The 18,685-nt window shown below is 35.3% G+C and overlaps 1 protein-coding gene across 9 annotated transcripts in view; it reads left to right on the top strand.

The window, feature by feature from the left end:
• RAPGEF6 (Rap guanine nucleotide exchange factor 6) overlaps nt 1-18,685 on the top strand; it is a 225,407-nt gene that overhangs the window by 131,369 nt on the left and 75,353 nt on the right. For all 9 annotated transcript variants that reach the window (XM_072629969.1, XM_072629966.1, XM_072629967.1 and 6 more), the window contains 4 exons: nt 2,365-2,472; nt 4,917-5,117; nt 6,346-6,454; nt 12,415-12,658. In XM_072629969.1, the coding sequence (XP_072486070.1) occupies nt 2,365-2,472; nt 4,917-5,117; nt 6,346-6,454; nt 12,415-12,658 (662 nt within the window). The remainder of the gene's footprint in view (nt 1-2,364; nt 2,473-4,916; nt 5,118-6,345; nt 6,455-12,414; nt 12,659-18,685) is intronic.

The following is an 18,685-nucleotide window of genomic DNA, read 5'->3' as shown; positions in this document are numbered from 1 at the left end:
ATATGAATCTAATGTACAGTTCGTGATCTAATGTACAGGTGGTCTAAATGTGAAATGATCTTCATAGTTAATTTTTATAGCGTCAGTATTCTGTGTGGAAGTTGCTGAAAAAGTGTGCATCATCATTTAGTTTTGAGTTGTAATAGTTTTATTGTGGAGACTATCATTAAAAGTTGTAAACTAGAATATAGAATAGCAGTGTAAGGTTGCATGAGATTGCAATAATCTCAACTTTAAAGAAAGAGCAAGATGTTTTCAGAGGTTCCTAATATAGTGGTTTTTTTTAAATGGCAGAATGAATTTTGAGAAAAGAAGACTTAAACTGAAGGCCAAAACAGTTTCTTAGTATAAAGGAATTTTTGTAAAACCACAGAAAACAAAAGCAAACCAAAAAAATCCCTTCAAACAATTGCCCAAAGAAGATTTAATGTTTTCTGACTGTCTACATAATCATTTGAAAATTATTTTAGTAAGAACTTAAATGATTTCAGAGCGCCTTGTTAAAATTATCTCTTGATTTATATTTCTCCAAACAAATGCCACAAATTAGAAATACTGCAGTTCATTGCGCTGGGTTAAATAGTATGGTTGCATTAAATAGGCTATTCTCTCTTTACAAGATAGGGTATGCTTGTACTTTTAGGGAAATAGAAATGTCTTAGCAATTTAAGTGGGAAGTGACTTATTTTAAGAAAAGAGAAATCTAAATTATAACTACTCTGGTACACTTATAATGTTGGATTTTAATAAAAGTAAATCATCTGTTCTTGTAGTAAAATTATGTAATACCATCTCTATATACTCAAATTTAGAGATGAGTAGGTGCAAAATATGCCACTTCATCACAACTAATTTTGTAAGGTAGTATTTGAACAGGTGAACAATTAGCATGTCACAGAACTAGCAGTTTCGAAATACGCAAGTGTGTTTATTGATCAGTTAAAGTAATCCTAGAGAATGAGGAGTACATATGACTAAAGTTTCCTTTGATATTATGTATATTATTCAGTTGTAAGTAACCCATAGTTTCCATCTGCTAATTTTTAACTTGACTTGAAGGAAAGCATGTAAATGGATTGTTGCTTTGAAGATTCTACCAATATTACTAAAAAAAGGAGAATATTATCCTATTCATATTTATATGCTTATAAAGTATAATTATACCAGTTCTTTTGAGAGGATCCTAATACAGTGATTTTTTCCAGTGGCAGAATGAATTCTGGGAAAGGAACACTTAAACTGAAGACTAAAGTAGTCAGGTTCCAAGAGTGTAAAGGAATTTTTCTGAAACCACAGAAAACAAAACCAAACCAAAAAATCCTTTCAAACAATTGCCCAGTTGTCCAACATATTTACAGCAGTATGAAAAGAATCATGTTGTAGTAGATTAAGGGAGCCAGTCTTGTCAGGATGATCTGGATTCCAGTCTAACACACGTTGGCCACATCACCTTGAACTGATCACCTAATATTATGCTGACTTAATCAACTCTTTTAAGACAACAATTTGCAGAATGTTTGCCAATCTGCATTGGTAGAATGGGTTCACTGATTAGGATTTTCTGACAGAAGTAAAAACCTTGATTCTAGAATGAAAAAGGTTCCTCTTCATTCCAAACACGCAGCTTACGCTTTTATAGAGTCTGAAGGTTACGAAGCTCTTACCTCATTAAAAAGAACTATGAGGTAGGTAGTGTGATGATTATTATGCCCATTTTGCAGATTGAGGCAGGATTTGAACCCAGATCTACAGACTCCCAAGTCTAGTGTTTTATCCACTGTGCCAAAGTAACATGGTAGTCTATACGCCCAGGTTTTGGCAAGGCTTAACAAATACAATGGATTTTAAAAATGTATTAGCAGTATGTCTTTGTCAGTTCAATACAACTCATAACAAGCATTTATTCCTGATACCTGTCCATCTCAGCGGATGAATGCAGAATGTATTTCTAGACTAAATACGGCTATTCAGTTTCTGAATCTAAATCTTAAGATTTCTCTTTAGTAGTCCTAAACCAGTTCTTCTTACATGTTCCTAAAACTGACACAGTCTTTAGTGGTGGTTGACTGTATATACACAATTAAGCCTGGGCTTATTTCCCTTAAAGTTGGAACTGTGCTCTTCCCTGAAAAAATAATTGCTTTACAAAAGCTTTTCAAAATTTATCCTTTGGGAGAAATAACTTAATTATTCCACTCTTAGCATGTGTTAGCATTCATGTTGCTATGGGGATTTAAAATAATTCAGTTTTTACTTAATTTAGGCCAAGCTGCTAGAATCACTTAAATAAAAATTCATTGAGGAAAGTTCTTTATCATACTTATGTACCCTGATTTGTCCCCTCTACCCCCCCCTTTTTTTCAGGTCACACGAGTAGTGCTTTTATGGGTAAATAATCATTTCAATGATTTTGAAGGAGACCCTGCCATGACTGGATTTCTAGAAGAATTCGAAAAAAATCTAGAAGATACTGTAAGATGATAATTCCTATTTTCTAATCTCTTAGGATTTTCTTTGGAAAAAAGTGACAGTTGAGTTAGTGTTATTCAGATAACACACACACACACAGATACACACACACACAGAACTATTGTGAAAGGTTTTGTTATTCACTTAATGTCTGTGTAGTTTATGACAGGTTATTGCCATTTTGACAGTTTCTTTGGCTTAGCCATGAATACCTCTAGGAGCAAAATAGAGAGGTGAGGGAGTACAAATATTGTACTGTAGGATGTTCACATTGACAATTGTTAGTTAAACAGGGAAAGTGATAGCTTATGATAAATGAGAATTTGTGGCATGTAATTAAAATGGCTGGTGAATTTTTTGAGCCCAGCTACTGTTTCTTCAGAAATCATTTTTTTCTTACTTCCTATCCTTTTCCTGTGTAATTAGTAAACAAGCTTATACTATATGTTTACCCTTGTACTGATTATTATAAAGAATGAGGGAAAACATAACCATAGAATTTAGAACTAGAAGGGACCTAGATTTCATTTGATCTAACCTCTTTATTTTACAAATACGGAAACTGAGTCCTAATATCACCTAAGCCATAAATAGCGTTTTAGTCACTTTAGTTGCACAATTTCAGATTGCTTTTCACAAAATGATAGTACCATTTCACAGCTGAACCAACCCTGTATTAGTGCCTGTCTTTCTACAACTCTTCCAACATTGACTGTGGCCATTTTTGTCATTTTTGCCAATTTGCAAGGTATGACATGAGGCCTTAGGGTTGTTTTCAATTGCAAATCTTTTCTAACTAGTGATTTAGAGCATTTTTTCATGTAGTTGTGAATACTTTGCGTTCAGGGTTGAGAATTATTTGTTTACATCCTTTGATCGTTTGTCTATCGTAGAATGACTATTAGTCACACACACATAGATATTTATATATATTTATTACTGGTTTGTATGTCTGAGATATTAGAGAAATTTGATGCAAAGATTTTTATCCCCCATTTGACTGCTTTTCTTCTTATCCTAGATATATTAATGTTTCCTATGCAGAATCTTTTTAGTTTGAACTTCCCTCTTCTGCTGCAAACACTGTTGTGTTCCTTCAGTTACTTTAATGGTTTTTTTACCCATTGGTTTTCTCTCTCACTCTTTGTCTCCTTTTCTTGTTTGATATTCCCCTTTAGCTAGTCTTATTTATTAGTTTTTTAATTTCATTTTTTGCACTCCTTTCCAAAAATTATTTCTCTCAGCCTCATCCATCTCCTCTTTCTGTTTACTCTAGACCTTCTTTCTCTGATTCATGACTCCTACAATTGTCTGGTCTCTGTCTCTCTTCATGTTATCAAAGCTTCCAAGGTATCCATTCTAGGCTCTTTCCTATAGGCACTTTATGTTATTGCCTTGTAAGTCTTGCCCCATGTGTTCCCCCTTAACGTTATGCATCATTTCCAGAACAATGCCAGTTATTTGTTGTAGGTGTCAAAGAGAATGCTGTAGGACCCCTCTCCTACCAGGTCCCTGATTATGCACCCCACTACTGATCTGTATCATCTCTTGTTGACCTTATTTTCTGTATTTGCCTGGAAAGTTCCTCCCTGTGTCCATGCTCTCCTCCTTCTCAAGGTACAGCTCCCCCCAGGTGTTCCAGGTCCTCCCTTTCCCCCAGACTTTTCAAGCACCAGATCCCCCAGGATTCATCTCTTCACTCATAGGAACATTATCCTGTGAAACCCCTTCCCATCTCCAAAGTAAGACCTTCCCTTTTTTGGAAGATGTAGCCTTAGTGGGAAGGACCTAGCTTTCTTCAGTGCATTTGTCAGCTATGTTCATTTTTCCCCATTTTTCTTTTTTCTCCTTAAAAGATACTGTTTTTTGTATGAAAAGACTTTCTGGGGAGAGGACACTGGGGAAAATTATTATGATACAAAAGCAAACGACATAATAAAATCTATTTTAAAGGTTCATTGGTAACTTTGAAGAGATCTGTTGCAGTTGAATTATGAGATTGAGAGCATGACTGCAGAGATTTAAGAAGAGAATGAGGGAAGAGGGTTTGGAGACACAGATTGTAGACAGCCTTATCAAGGAGTTTAACTTTTAAAGTGAGAAGAGATACAGGATGAGAGCTAGCAGAGATGAATGGAGCAGGTGAGGAATTTTTTTTTAGGTTGGTTGAGATATTGGTTGAGGCAGCAAGGAAGCAGCCAATGAGCAGGAAGAGATTGAAGATGAAAAAGTAGGAGTAGTAAAGTATGCAGTCTTCTAAATAAGATGGAAAGGGATAGGAACAAGGCTACATGCTAGAGAGGTTTTTCTTGGCAAGTGGGAGGGCCACTTCTTCATCTGAAACAGTAATTTGATGAGGTTATTAATAAATAATTGTGATTGTAAATACTTTAACAATGTAGTCTTTTCATGTTTTAAGGGAAATAGTTTTCTATTTTTATTTACAGAAAATGAAGGGGCATCTTCGTTTATTAAATATTGCCTGTGCTGCAAAGGCTAAATGGAGGCAAATTATTTTGCAGAAGACTTCCAGGGAATCGCCACTTTTTTTCAGCCTCACTGGAGGAAGTGAGGGGTTTGGCATTTTTGTAGAAGGAGTAGATCCAGGCAGCAAAGCTGCTGAAGCTGGACTTAAACGTGGTGACCAGGTAAAAAATACATACATATATATATACATATACAGAATATTTCCAGTAGCAAAAATCTTTCGAACATTTTCTTCTTAAGCATAATAAATACAAAATATTTTGTGACATTTTATTTTATCTCAAAAGAAATTTTGTATATGGTAGCAAAGCACAACATGGAGAGTATTTTTGACTGAAATGATCCCTAACATTGCTGGATCACTTCCTTCCTCACTTGTGGCGTTTCTTCATCCTTTATCTTGCCATTTCTTCGCTCACTATCCTCTCTCTTTTCCTCTCTGCATCCATCCCTCTTGTCTTTAAAAAGATTGTCAGTCAGCAACATTTTAGTGTCATTTTGAAAGTATGATAGTTTTAGATTTTGAAAAATACTGTTCAGCCAGCTGCTTCAGTAGAGTGGCAATCCAAACTCAGTGGTTTTCTTGTGGTGGCAGCATTGCCAGTTATCCATAGTGAGTAAAGAGGGAATCCTGTGGGACCCATTCACTGATACTTTGCTATAGTACCAGGGCTGAAGAAAAAAAATTCCACTGGTGCTCCTTTGGAGTAAGCCAATTAAATTAAATATTTCTGTTGAATAATAATAACAGTGATGGCTAACATTTATAAAAACACTCTGAGATTTTCAAAGCTTTTTGTACACGCTATTTCATTTGACCCCAATAATGACTCTTTGTGGCAGGTACTATTATTTCCTCTTTACTTATGAAAAAATGGAAGCTGAGAGAGATTAAGTATCCCCAAAGCTCATTAACTATGAAGGGTCTAAGACAGGATTCTAAGTTAGGTTAATATTACTCTTAAATCCATTACAAATCTTTAAAATATTGTGGTATGTTTAGTTTTTTTTTTTTTTTGAATATGTATTTAACAATACCATTTATATGTCTTAAGGATTTTTAAAGCACTTTACAAGTATTATCTCATTTTATCCCTACAATACGCTTGAGATATGTAGGTGCTATTATTATGTACATTTTACAAATAAGGAAACTGAGGTGGACACATTAAGTGATATACCTAGTACTTTTCTGAGGCTATATTTGAATTCAAGTCTTCCTAACTCCATGTTCAGCACCTTGTCCACTGTGCCACCTTGCTGTCTCATGTATTAACAGAAATACACATTGACAAAATTTATTATGCTTAACAGCAAAAAAACTTGGGCTTGTTAACATTTATTAATGTAGTTTTCATTTGGTTACTAATACATTGTTTTTCCTTTAAGATAATGGAAGTTAATGGACAAAATTTTGAGAACATTACGTTGGGGAAGGCTCTTGAAATATTAAAGAATAATACTCATCTCTCTCTGACTATAAAGACCAACATCTTTGGTGAGTTTTGTCACATAAGGAACTACTCTGAAAACATTTCTCAATGGAAAGAAGAGGCTGTTGGTTTTTTTAAGTTACTTTTGAAAATAAGGAGAATTAAAAAAGGCCAGAACCTCGCTGTTTGATCTAGATGGCATAGTAATATCAGATGGCAGAGAAAAGGCAGTGCCTTCTGGTTTCTCTGCCAAGGAAAATGATTCTTAGACTACAAAGGGAAGAAGCAAAAATTGTATTAATAGAGAATCAAAAACCCAGGATAAGAAAAGAAATCCCAAGAAAGCACCCAAGATATGCCTTCCATGAATTCAAGTCACTAAGCCTTGGATACTCTAGTTCCACAGATTCCGAGAGAGTTTGCATTTGTAATTGTTGAACCATTGTGTGACTGATCCCTGAGTGATCCTGGAAGAATCATGAAGAATAGGAGGCATATAATAGGACTTCTTCCAAATATCTTGATTTTCAGGAAAGAGAAGAGATTAGAGCCTGCACAAAATTCATAGATGGTATTATTTAAGGGATGATTTTTTTTTTGAACATCTGGACAGGAGAGTGATGGTCACTAAGAGCTTCTTTTTCTTTCTTGAAAGAGTTAATGGACTGTTAATTAGGGGAATATTGCTGTATTTTCCTGAGGTTTCAGCAAAATATTTTGAATTTTTCATGTGTCTGTATGGAAAAGATAGAGACCTGAGGACTAGAAAATGGGAGGCTGTGGAGCTAATTAAATGACTTAAGCCAAAAAATGATTATTAATGAGTATTGATATGTCAGTGTGGAGGGGTGTCTCTTCTGAGGCTCCCCAATAATCTCTTTGACCCTTATGGCATTCTTTTTGTAAAATCTGTATTTTCCCTTCCTTCCTTCAAAAAATCTTCCTATTTTCAAATGTACCACATTAAAAAGAAGAGAAGAAAAATGAACTTTGCAGCAGTGGTTTCACTTTTAGATGAATGGGGAATAATTTATTCCTGATGTAGAAAAAAAAGAGACAAAGTGACTAGCCTAAGGCTAACATAAAGCAGGCTGTGTAAGCTTAAGTCATCTCAAACCTATGACTGTGTTATACTGCTATTTATATTGCACTAGAATGTAATCAAGCATGGTTTTACACACACACACACACACACATGTGTATACACACGTATACACACTCATCATATAATTTAAAATGTCTGCATAGGTTGTTTTTCGTCATATCATTTTGGGACATGCCATTCATTTGGAGATGAATGAACAAAAAATATACTTTAATATATTTTTTTTATTCTCACTTAAATGCTTGCATTTAAACAAAAAAGAGTGAGAATGCATGATTATATAGTTAGGATTTGGGGCAGAAATGTAAAACATTTAAAAGTTAGAAAGTCAGGTGTTGTCTCTTGATATGCAAAACCTGTAGCACATATATCTTAAATTCATAGGATGTCAGAGTTTGAAAGAATATTAGAATTTATCCAGTGAAATATTCTCATCATACAGATGGAAAAACAGAATAGATGACTTGCCCAGAGCCATCTTCACAGAGGGTTAAGGTTCCAAATAACTCATTCCTCAGTTCTTACTTAGTAATCTGGCTTCTGATCTCATCACTCAACTAAAACAACTCTCTCTAGATATTAATAATGTCTTAATTGCCAATATGGTCTTTTCTCAGTCTCCTTTCTTTTTGAATTATCTAATACATATAACATTAGTGACCACTCATCTCCAGGCTTTTGTGACAGTACTTTCTTCTGATTCTCCCACCTGTCTGACCACTTCCTTTCATTCTCTTTGGTTCACTCTCCATAACTGTGGGTATATATTAAGACTCTGGCTTGGGCCTTCAAGCTCTTTTCTCTCTCCACACTTTCTCTCAGTGACCTCATCAGCATTTATGGATTTAATTATCATCTCTAAGTAGATGACTCACATCTGTATATCCAACCCCAGTCTTTCTCATGTGCTCCTGTCTCACATCATGAGTTGCCTATTAGACATTTCAGAGTGAATATCTTAGAGAAATCTCAAACTCACTAAGTACAAAACAGAATTCATTTTCTTTTCCATGGGGCTCTCTCTTCTACTGAAATTAGACACTGGTATTCTTCTGTTCTCCCAGTTTCATAACCTCTGTGTTATCCTCATTATTCACTTTCTCTTACCATATCTAGCCACTTCATAGATCTTGTTATTTCTACCTTTATGTCTCTAGCATCCAACTCCTCTACTCCAAAGGCTACTGCCTTCATTACCTCTCACCCACTGTATCATAATGCCCTCCTAATTGTGTCTCTCTGCTCCAGTTCATCCAAAGTTGCCAAAATGATTTTCCTTAAAAACCAGATCCAGCCGTGCCACTTCCCTACTCACCTCTAGTGGTCATTCAGTAAATATTTATTAAGTGCCTGTCATGTGCTAGGCACTGTGCTGAGCACTTAGGATATAAAGAAAGTTAAGATTGTCCCTGTCTGAAGGAACTTACAGTGTAATGGGGGAGGGAGCACACAAGTAACTCTGTAACCAAAGTATGTACAGGATAAATTTGAAATAGTTCACAAAGGGAGGGCATTAGAATTAAGGGGAAATCAGGAAAGATGTCCATAGAAGATAACATTTTAGCTTTCTGTATAAAGACTGCAGAAATAGCATATAGGTGATTAGCTTTAAATGGATGTAGCATAGTCATACAGTCTTTACAGTTTCCTTCTGTACGAATTTGAAGAAAGCCAGTAAATTTTTTGTGGCATATAACAGAGTTTTTCTAATCAAAAGCATATTTTTAAAAGATTGTAATTCTCTAGAGCAGGAATGTCATATTGACATGGGGGCTTCTCTCCCAACCACCTTCTCCTCCCATTTAATGTTTTGATTATCAAGTGTAGCCTCAGATAGTTGACCCATGTAATTTTTAATTTTTAAAACATATCTTAAAGTTGTTTTTGTCCCCTTTGTTTCTGAAAGTATCTTTCCCCTATTAAGTCATTTCTGTAACAGAATGCAAAAAAGAAGGAAAAAAAAGCAGTTAAAGAGAACTAACCAACACCCCAGCTGGATCTGACAGTGTATGCAGTTTGCCACACCCATACCTTGATCCTCTTCACTTATTCATTTCTTTCTTCCTTATCCTAAGAGTGAGGATCTCTCTATCAGTTAACAGGCTTTCTTCGCTTCTCTACTTTCTCATCCTTGGCAACCTCATCACCTCCCATTAGTATAGTTATCACTTATTTCCAAGTGCCTTCCAGATTTATGTACTCAGTCCTAATACTTCCTTTAGCCTCCAGCCTACCATCTCTAATTACATCCTAGATATCTCTGTACCTGGATGTTCTGCAAGGTCCTGATGCTCAATATCTGCAGAACAAGATTGAAACATTTATGAAGTGCTTAATATATGCATGTGTTAGGTGCAAGTACTATAAAGACAGAAACATTTTTTACCTAGTTCTTGACTTAAACCCATCTCTTCTCTCTTGTGTCTCTCTCTGGATAGTTTAATATATTGCTGCCACCCCACCAGTCAGTCTTGTTTAAAACCCCATAGTGGTCCTTTGAATCTTTCTTTTCTTTGCTGTTCGACGCTTCCCCGGATGATAACTCACCAAGTCCTTTCTCTTTCTGAAACTTTTATATTGATCCTTTTCATTCCATTCACATTGCTATCACCATAGTGTCAATGAAAAAGCATTTATTAATCATGCATTATGAGGCAAGCGCTGTTCTAGACCTTGGAAAGACAAGTAGAAAAGTGAAACAGTGCTGACTTTCAGGGAACTTGCATTGGAGGAGACTGGAGACGTGTGTGTGTAAAAGAGGCAGTACTGGGAATGAGACCTACTGAGAGGATATGGAAAGACTTTGTTTAAAAAGATAGTGCATGAGCCAGATCTTGAAAGAAAATAAGGTTTCTAAAATGCAAAGCTGAGGAAAGACTACATTCCAGTTATAGGTAACTATCAGTACAAAGACACAGAGATGTGAAGTAGATTGGGGAAAAGTAAGGACAGTCTGACTGAGCAGTAGAATATGTGAAGAGGAGAAATTATAGTAAGTCTGGAAAGGTAGATTGGTGCCAGGTTGTGAAGAACTTTAAATAGCAATCAGAGGAGTTAAAAATAGGCCCTTATCACCGGGAATATTGTAATCAGTTCATAATTAATCCCTCTTTCTTACTCAAGCTGCCAAAATAATTTTTTCCCGATACTCAGTTTACTTGTTGGTGAATAATGGACAATCAGAATCCCAAAGAAAATACATAGGTTTAAATTCTTTATAGAGCCGTGAACCTTTTGTCATGGGGAATGGATGAATAGATGAATGGATGGATGAATGAGCATTTTATTAAGTACTTACTATATTATCTACAGAGTATCGTGCTAAGCACCAGAGGCACAAATAGCAAAGTGGAAACAGTACTTGCTCTCAGGGAGTTCACCTTCTAGTTAAGGATATGACATTTAGGAGGTTTCAGCTTTAAATGAGATTAGAAAGTTCCATGGTCCCCCGCACATATTAGGGAGCATAGCTCTCAAATTCCTTACCTGCTCTGTCTCACAGATGGCATTTAGAAGCTTACCCCATGGCAGAAATGGAGTAGGAGGTAATGGATTCCTGGCCTTGAGACTGACATGTCTTGGGGCTAATTGAAGTATGTATAGTGGTGCTTTGGCTCTTGGAGTGTTTTTGTTGTTCCTTCTGGTACATTCATATTACATTTCATTAATATTTCAAAATTTATTTAGTAATTTTCTAATTTTTAGGTATGTAATTTCCAGCTTTTTGACTGTGAATATTTGATGCATGTAAGAATTTTTTCCTTTACCTTAGATCTCCTGAGGCTATAAATCCAGTAGTGGGTTTTGAAGGGCATAAACAGTTTAGTAATTTCTCTAGCACAGTTGCTAAATTTTTGCCCCACAATGTTTTGCCTTATTACAGTTTCTCTAGGGATGATTTAGTGCTGACTTTCCACATATTTCATAGCCTCACTTTAATGATTATTTTATTTTGCATTTCTCTTAGTAATTTTGAACACTTAGTCATATGGTTTTTGATAGGTTGCATTTCTAAAAAATTTGGGAATACTTTTCTCATACACTTTTTAATGCCAGCCTTATTTTAGAGATACAGGTTAGAAAGATTTTTCTCAGTCTGTGTTCTTATTCTGGATGCTTTGAGGTTGTTTGTGCAAAGGATTTTAAATTTTATGTTATTGAGATTGTAATTTTCTTATCAGTTGGTATTTTTTCTTTCATTTTATTTCTCTCCCCTGCACTTAGCACAGTGCCAGGTATGTAGTAGGCACTTAATAAATGTTTATTGAGTCTTGGTGATTTATCATCTCCTTTATCCCATATCTGGTTTAGAATTCCTCACCATACATAGTTGGGCAAAATATAACAGCTGCATTTTTTATTGTGTATGACTTTTTGTATTGACTAGAGCTCTTTTAATGAGAGTTAAAAGAACCATCTCGTTTCGACTTTCCCTGTGTGATTGATGATTACTTCTAATACAGATCCCCTCTGTAGAAAATCCAGTGTTCATTTTGGCAAATTTGGCTGTTTTAGATTCAGGAAGACTTCAGTTCTAATTCTGACTCAGCTACTTACCAGCTATGTGACCTTTGACCAATCACTTACTGGCTTCACCTTACTGATCTATAAAATGGAAATAATAACAACACCTACAATTAGAGGGTTCCTGTGAAGGTCAAATGAGATAATAAAAGGAAAAGTGCTCTGCAAACTTTAATGTTATATGCAAATGTCATCTATGAAGGTGGTGATGTAAATATCACTGATGATTATGGTAATGGTGATGATGAGTGAAGAAAAACAGGAAGTTTCATAAAAGCTTGACAGAAAAAAAGTTGACATTCGTTTTTATAAATAGTGGCCTTTGATTTTGTCAGTCATGGGAAGAGTTTTCTATTAAGAAGAAGAATTGTAATTTTTATTTCTTTATTTCAACAGTGTTTAAAGAATTAATTAGTAGAACAAAGCAAGACAAAAATGGTGTTCCTCATATTCCCAAAATTGCTGAGAAGAAAAATAATCGCTATTCTATCCCTGATATGCCTGGAGATATGGAACAGATATTTCCACAGGAGAAGGGAAATAAAAAAATTAAAGCAAACACTGTTTCAGGTGGAAGAAACAAAATAAGGAAAATTTTGGATAAAACACGATTCAGCATCTTGCCTCCAAAGTTATTCAGGTAAATAATAATATTTAAAATTTTAAGTTCCCTGTGAATGTTCATGTGATGATACTTTGAACATTTTTTAAAAATCTGTGGTTTTTTGTTTCTTAAAATTTCTTTGAGAATATTTTATTCATTTTTCTGACCTTTGGCTTGTGCTTATTTGTAGTCCAAATGTTACCTGCACATTTTTATTTATATCTTTTTCTATTTTTCACATCTCAGTCTTCTTAATAATGTTCCACAGAGCTGATTCTTCATTTCTAAAAGTGTGCACTGCACGAAAACTCTTGAATATATTTACAGAATTTTAAATATACATTGAAGTAAATAAAATACTGGAAAAATTACACAACAGTGTAGCCTTACAAATCTTATATTTTCCATTTTCTGAAGGTGTCACATGGCCATGTAATTCTTTTTTTTTTTTTTTTTAAGAAATCTTGGATCTTCATGGGTATTCCTTCTATTACTGTAAAATCACACTTCATCTTATGTCATACTTGTACATGTTCTTCCTTAGACCTTCCACTGCCCACAGAGATCTAATAGATAGTTTCTATCCTGTGTGCTGGCCACCTGTATCTAGATTATTATTATTTTTTAAACATTCTACAAGTACAGAACACTAGAGCTTTTCATCTCTTATTCCTTACTTCATAACCAGTCCACTCCTTATCCACTTGCACATTTCCTTATTGGTATCTTTTAGGCTACTTCTTGAATATAGGTCATAGTAGAAACAAGGTGCAGCCTTCTTCAATCTATCATGCATCTCTCCCACAGCTTTGATTCTTTGATAGCTGTAATATTCCAAAATCAATATTATCACTAGGTGAACATTTTTGTTGAAATGATGTGGTTTTTGTGCTAGAAAACAGGTTGAAGTCATTGAAAGCTCCACACAATTTGTGAAATGAAAACATGATTTACTCTTGTGTGAATTCACTTTTCAAGAAGTCCCTTAAGCATTTCAAACTCAACATGTCCAAGATGAAACTTACTATTTCTCTCCTTAACTCCATCCCTCTTCCCCATTTACCTTTTACTTTTGAAGGCACCACTATCTTTTCAGTTACCTCCATTTGCAACCTTAATGTCATACTCAGCACCTAATTCTTACTTCCCATAAGTGTCTGATCAATGACCTTAACCTTTCTCTTTCTATTTTTACATCTCTTGTTACCTTCTTTACTTCTTTACTCAAGTAAACTTTCATTATTCAAGTTACCACCACCCCAGTTTAAAACATCATCACATCTTACCTAGACTATTTACATTAGCCTTCTAGTTGGTTTCCCTCCCTCAAGTCTATCCCATTTCAATCCATCCTTCACAAAACTCTAAAGTATTTTCATACAATGTATCACCAATTCATTCTTCACAAAGCTGCCAAAGTCTGACTGTGGCTCTTTCCCCAAAGCACAAAGCCCTAGACACTCCCCAGTGTACTTCCAGATAAAAAGATCTTTCTTTTTATGTAAACCTCTTCAGTCAGCCCACTTTTAACTTCCTCCCTTCTTAAACTTTATTGCCTGCCATGGACATATACAACACTCAAACTCCCATCACTGTATTTTGCTGTATTCCATCCATGAAATTCTCTCCCACTTCTACTTCATAGAATGTCTTTTTCAGCACTCATCTTAAATGTCACTTTTTGCAAGAGGTCTCTCTCAGTTCCCTTAGCTGCTAGACCCTTCCCTGCTAAATTTATTTTCTGTCTCTGCAGTCTTGTATGCTACTATTAATATACATGTTGTCTGACTCAGAGCTCTTTGAGGGCAGAAACTGTTTTTGCCCATTACTTTAGCACAGTACCTAGCATTATAGTAATAGCTGTTCTAATGCTTTCTGGTTATGAGATTAATTGATACTATTTAGTTTGATGCCCAGTTAGGTATAGTGCCTAGCCTTGGTATACTAAGTATATGACCTGGCCATCATCTTCATCACCATCACATACACCCTCAGAGAGGTGAGGCAGAGCCCAGTCCTAACATAAAATTCAAAGTCACAAAAAAGACTTGGAAAATGAACATACAACAGCAACAATAAAAGAATGTAAAAAACTTCTCTAGTGACAGGCAAATTTAAGACACAGAGGCAGAAGATGACAATGATATGAAAACACCTACAAGCAAAGACTTAAAGAAGCTTACAGATTAGACATAAGCCGAGAGTTTCCAGAAGTGTAACAAGAGATTATTTTTAAAAAGAGCCAAAATATTTTTTTAAAAAATCAAATAAAATTAATAGAGAAAAATTGGGGAAATAAATGAGAGCAATGCAAGAAAATTATGAAATGAGAATTTACAGCTTAGTAAAAGAGGCACAAAAAATACCAAAGAAAATAAAGTCCTTGAAAAGAAGAACAGGGCCAAATGAAAAAAGAGGTTTGTTTAAAAAAAAAAAACAAAACCTTACTAAAAAAATAATTCCTTAAAAATTAGAATTGGGCAAAGGGAATCTAATGAGTCCACGAGACATCACAAAATATTAAAACAGTCAAAAGAACAAAGAAAACAAAAGAAAAAGTGAAATCCTGCACCCCCTCCAAAAAAAAAAACCCAATAGATCTAGGACAAATAATATAATAATTATTGGATTGCCTGATGAAGTCCATGATCAAAAAAAGCTCAGGCATCATATTTCAAGAAATTATCAAGGAAAACTGCCAAGATATTTTAAAACCAGAGGACAAAGTAAAAATTCAAAAAATTTACCGATCACCCCCTGAAAGAGATCCTGAAATGAAAATTCCCAAGAATATTATAGCCAAATTGCTGAGCTCTCAGGTCAAGGGGAAACTTGCAAGCAGCCAGAAGGAAACCATTCAAATGTCATGGAGCAACGGGTTCACAAAAGATTTAGCAGCTTTCATGTTAAAGGAACAGGGGACTTGAAATATGATATTATAGAAGGCAAAGAAGCTAGGATTACATTAAAGAATAACCCACCCAGCAATACTTAGTCTAATTCTGCTTGGTGTGGGGAAGAGGAGATGATCATTTAATGAAAAAGAGAGCTTTCAAGCAATCCTAACATAAAGACCAGAGTTGAATAGAAAATTTGATATTCAAACACAAGACTCAAGAGAAACATAGAATGGTGAACATGAAAAAGAAATAAGGGACTTATTAAAATTAAACTTTTTGTATTCCTATATTATAAGGAAGATGTAACTCCTAAGAAATTTATCATTATTGGGGCAGTTAGAAAGAGATCTATGTGAATCATTGGAATGATCTCAAAAAAATACTGGAAGGGTGGGGAAAAGGGATGTACTTGGAGAAGGGGAAGGAATGGGGAAAATATCTCCCATAAACACGGTGTGCAATAAAGATGGGTAAGCAATGCTTGAACCTCTCTCATCTGAACTGGTTCAAAGAGGGAAGAATACATATTCACACTCAGTTCAGCATAGAAATTTATCTTATCCAGCATGGATGTAAGAAGGGATTAAGAGAAAGTGGGAGAAGGGTCATAGAGGAAAGGCAGATTAAGAGAGGCAGTGGTCAGAAACAAAACAGACTTTATATACAGTAGGGACAGAGTAAAGAATAAACAGAAGAAAATAGGATGGAAGGAAATACACTCTTAGCACAACACTGAATGTGAATGGGCCAAATTCACCCATAAAACAGAAGCAAATTTCTTTTGCAAGAAACACATTTGAAATGGAAAGATACAGAATTAAAATAAAGGCCTGGAGTAAAATCTTTTATGCTTGAGTTGAATTTTTAGGAAAGGGCAAAGACAGCAGTTGTGTTCTTAGAGCAAAAACAAAATAGACAACAATCAAGGAAATTGCATTTTGCTGACAGTTACCACGGACAGTGGTATAAATGCTAAACATGTACATCAAATGGCATAGCATTCCAATTCTTAAGGAAAAGTTCAGTCAGTAAAAAGAGAAAATAGAGGATAAAACTATGCTAGTGAGAGACCTCAATTTAATTGAGGTAGATCAGTCTAATCATTAAATAAGCAAGAAGTTAGGGAGATTAAGAGAATATTAGAGAAGTTAAACATGATAAACCTTGAGAAAATTGAATGGGAAGAGAGAGAAGTATAACTTTTTTTCTTAGCTGTACAAAGCACATTACAAAAGTTGTTGCATGTATTATGTTAATCTCACAACCAAATGCAGAATAGCCAAAATATTAAATGTACCCTTTTCAGACCCTAATACAGTAAAAATCACTTTCAATAAAGGGCCTTGACAACATAGATTAAAAATTAATTGGAAACTAAATAATCTAGTCCTAAAGAATGAGTGGGTCAAAGAGCAAATCATAGAAAAAATCAGTAGTTTTATTAAAGACAATGTTAGCAATGAGATAGCAAACCAAGATTTCTGTGATGCAGGCAAAGTGGTACTTAAGGGAAAATTTATCTTTTATTGTGTACATTAATAAAAGAGAAAAGAGTCTATCATTGAATTAGGCGTACAACTTAAAACTAGAAAAACAACTAGAAAATAAACTGGAAAAATTCTTTTTTAAAAAATGTTTATTTATTTTTAGTTTTCAACATTCATTTTCACAATTTTGAGTTCCAAATTCTCTCCCCATCTCTCCCCTCCACAGCCCCATAATGCCTTGCATTCCAATCACCCCTTTCCTCAACATGCCCTCCCCTCTATTACACCTCTCCCCTCCTCCATCCCCATCTTCTCTCTTTTCTTATAGGGCAAAATAGATTTCTATACCCCATTATTCATGTTTCTCACTTTCCAGCTGTATGCAAAAATATTTCTCAACGTTCATTCCTAATACTTTAAATTCCAACCTCTCTCCCTTCCTCCCTTCTCACCCATCCCCACTGAGAAGGCAAGGAACTCAGCATAGACAATATATGTGTAGTTTTTCAAAAGACTTCTATAATAGTCATATTGTGTAACATTAACTTCATCCCATCCTGCTCCCCATTTATTGCACTTTCTCTGACTCTGTCCTTCCCCATGAGTGTTTACTTCTAATTACTCCCTTCTCCCATTTGCCCTTCCTTCCACCATCCCCTCCACCCCATTTGTCCCCCTCTCCCCTACAGGAAAGTCCTGCAGTGTAATATAGATTTTCATACCAAATTGAGTGAGTGTATCATTCCCTCCTTCAGCCATATATGAAGAGATTAAGCTTTACTCTTTCCCTCTCTCTTCCTCCCCCTTCTCCTCCATTGAATAAGCTTATTCTCGCCTCTTTTGTGAGTGATAATTTGTCCCATTCCATTTCTCCCTCTCTCCTCCCAATATATTCCTCTCACCCCTTGATTTCATTTTTTTTAGATATCATCCCTTCCCACTCAACTCACCCTGTGCTCTCTGTCCATATGTGTGTGTGTGTGTGTGTATACATATATATATATGTGTCTATATATATATATATAGACACGTATACATAGACACATATATGTGTGTGCGCGCACGCGCGCGTGTGTGTGTGTGTGTGTACAAGCCCTCCAACCACCCAAAACACTGAAAAAAGTCCCAAGTTACAAATATTGACCTTCCATATAGGAATGCAAACAGTTCAACTCCAGAAAGTCCTCCATGATTTTTCTTTCCTATTCACCCCTTCATGCTTCTCTTGATTCCTGTGTTTGAAAGTCACATTTTCTTTTCAGCTCTGGTGTTTTCATTAAGAATGCTTGAAAGTCCTCTATATCATTGAATAACCATTTTTTTCCCCTGAAGTATTGTACTCAGTTTTGCTGGGTAGGTGATTTTTGGTTTAATCCTAGTTCGTTTGACTTCTGGAATATCATATTCCAAACCCTTTGATCCCTTTATGTAGAAACTGCCAGATCCTGTGTTATACTGATTGTATTTTCACAGTACTTGAATTGTTTCTTTCTAGCTGCTTGCAATATTTTCTCCTTGACCTTGGAACTCTGGAATTTGGCTACAACATTGCTAGGAGTTTCTCTTTTTGGATCTCTTTCAGGAGGTGATCAGTGGATTCTTTCAATATTTATTTTGCCCCCTGGTTCTAGAATATCAAGGCAATTTTCCTTTCTAATTTCGTGAAAGATGATGTC

The sequence above is a fragment of the Notamacropus eugenii genome, chromosome 1 (assembly GCF_028372415.1).
Source record: "Notamacropus eugenii isolate mMacEug1 chromosome 1, mMacEug1.pri_v2, whole genome shotgun sequence".
NCBI lineage: Eukaryota > Metazoa > Chordata > Mammalia > Diprotodontia > Macropodidae > Notamacropus > Notamacropus eugenii.
The sequence above is the reverse complement of the archived record's forward strand: the minus strand, read 5'-3'. Positions and strand labels throughout refer to the sequence as shown.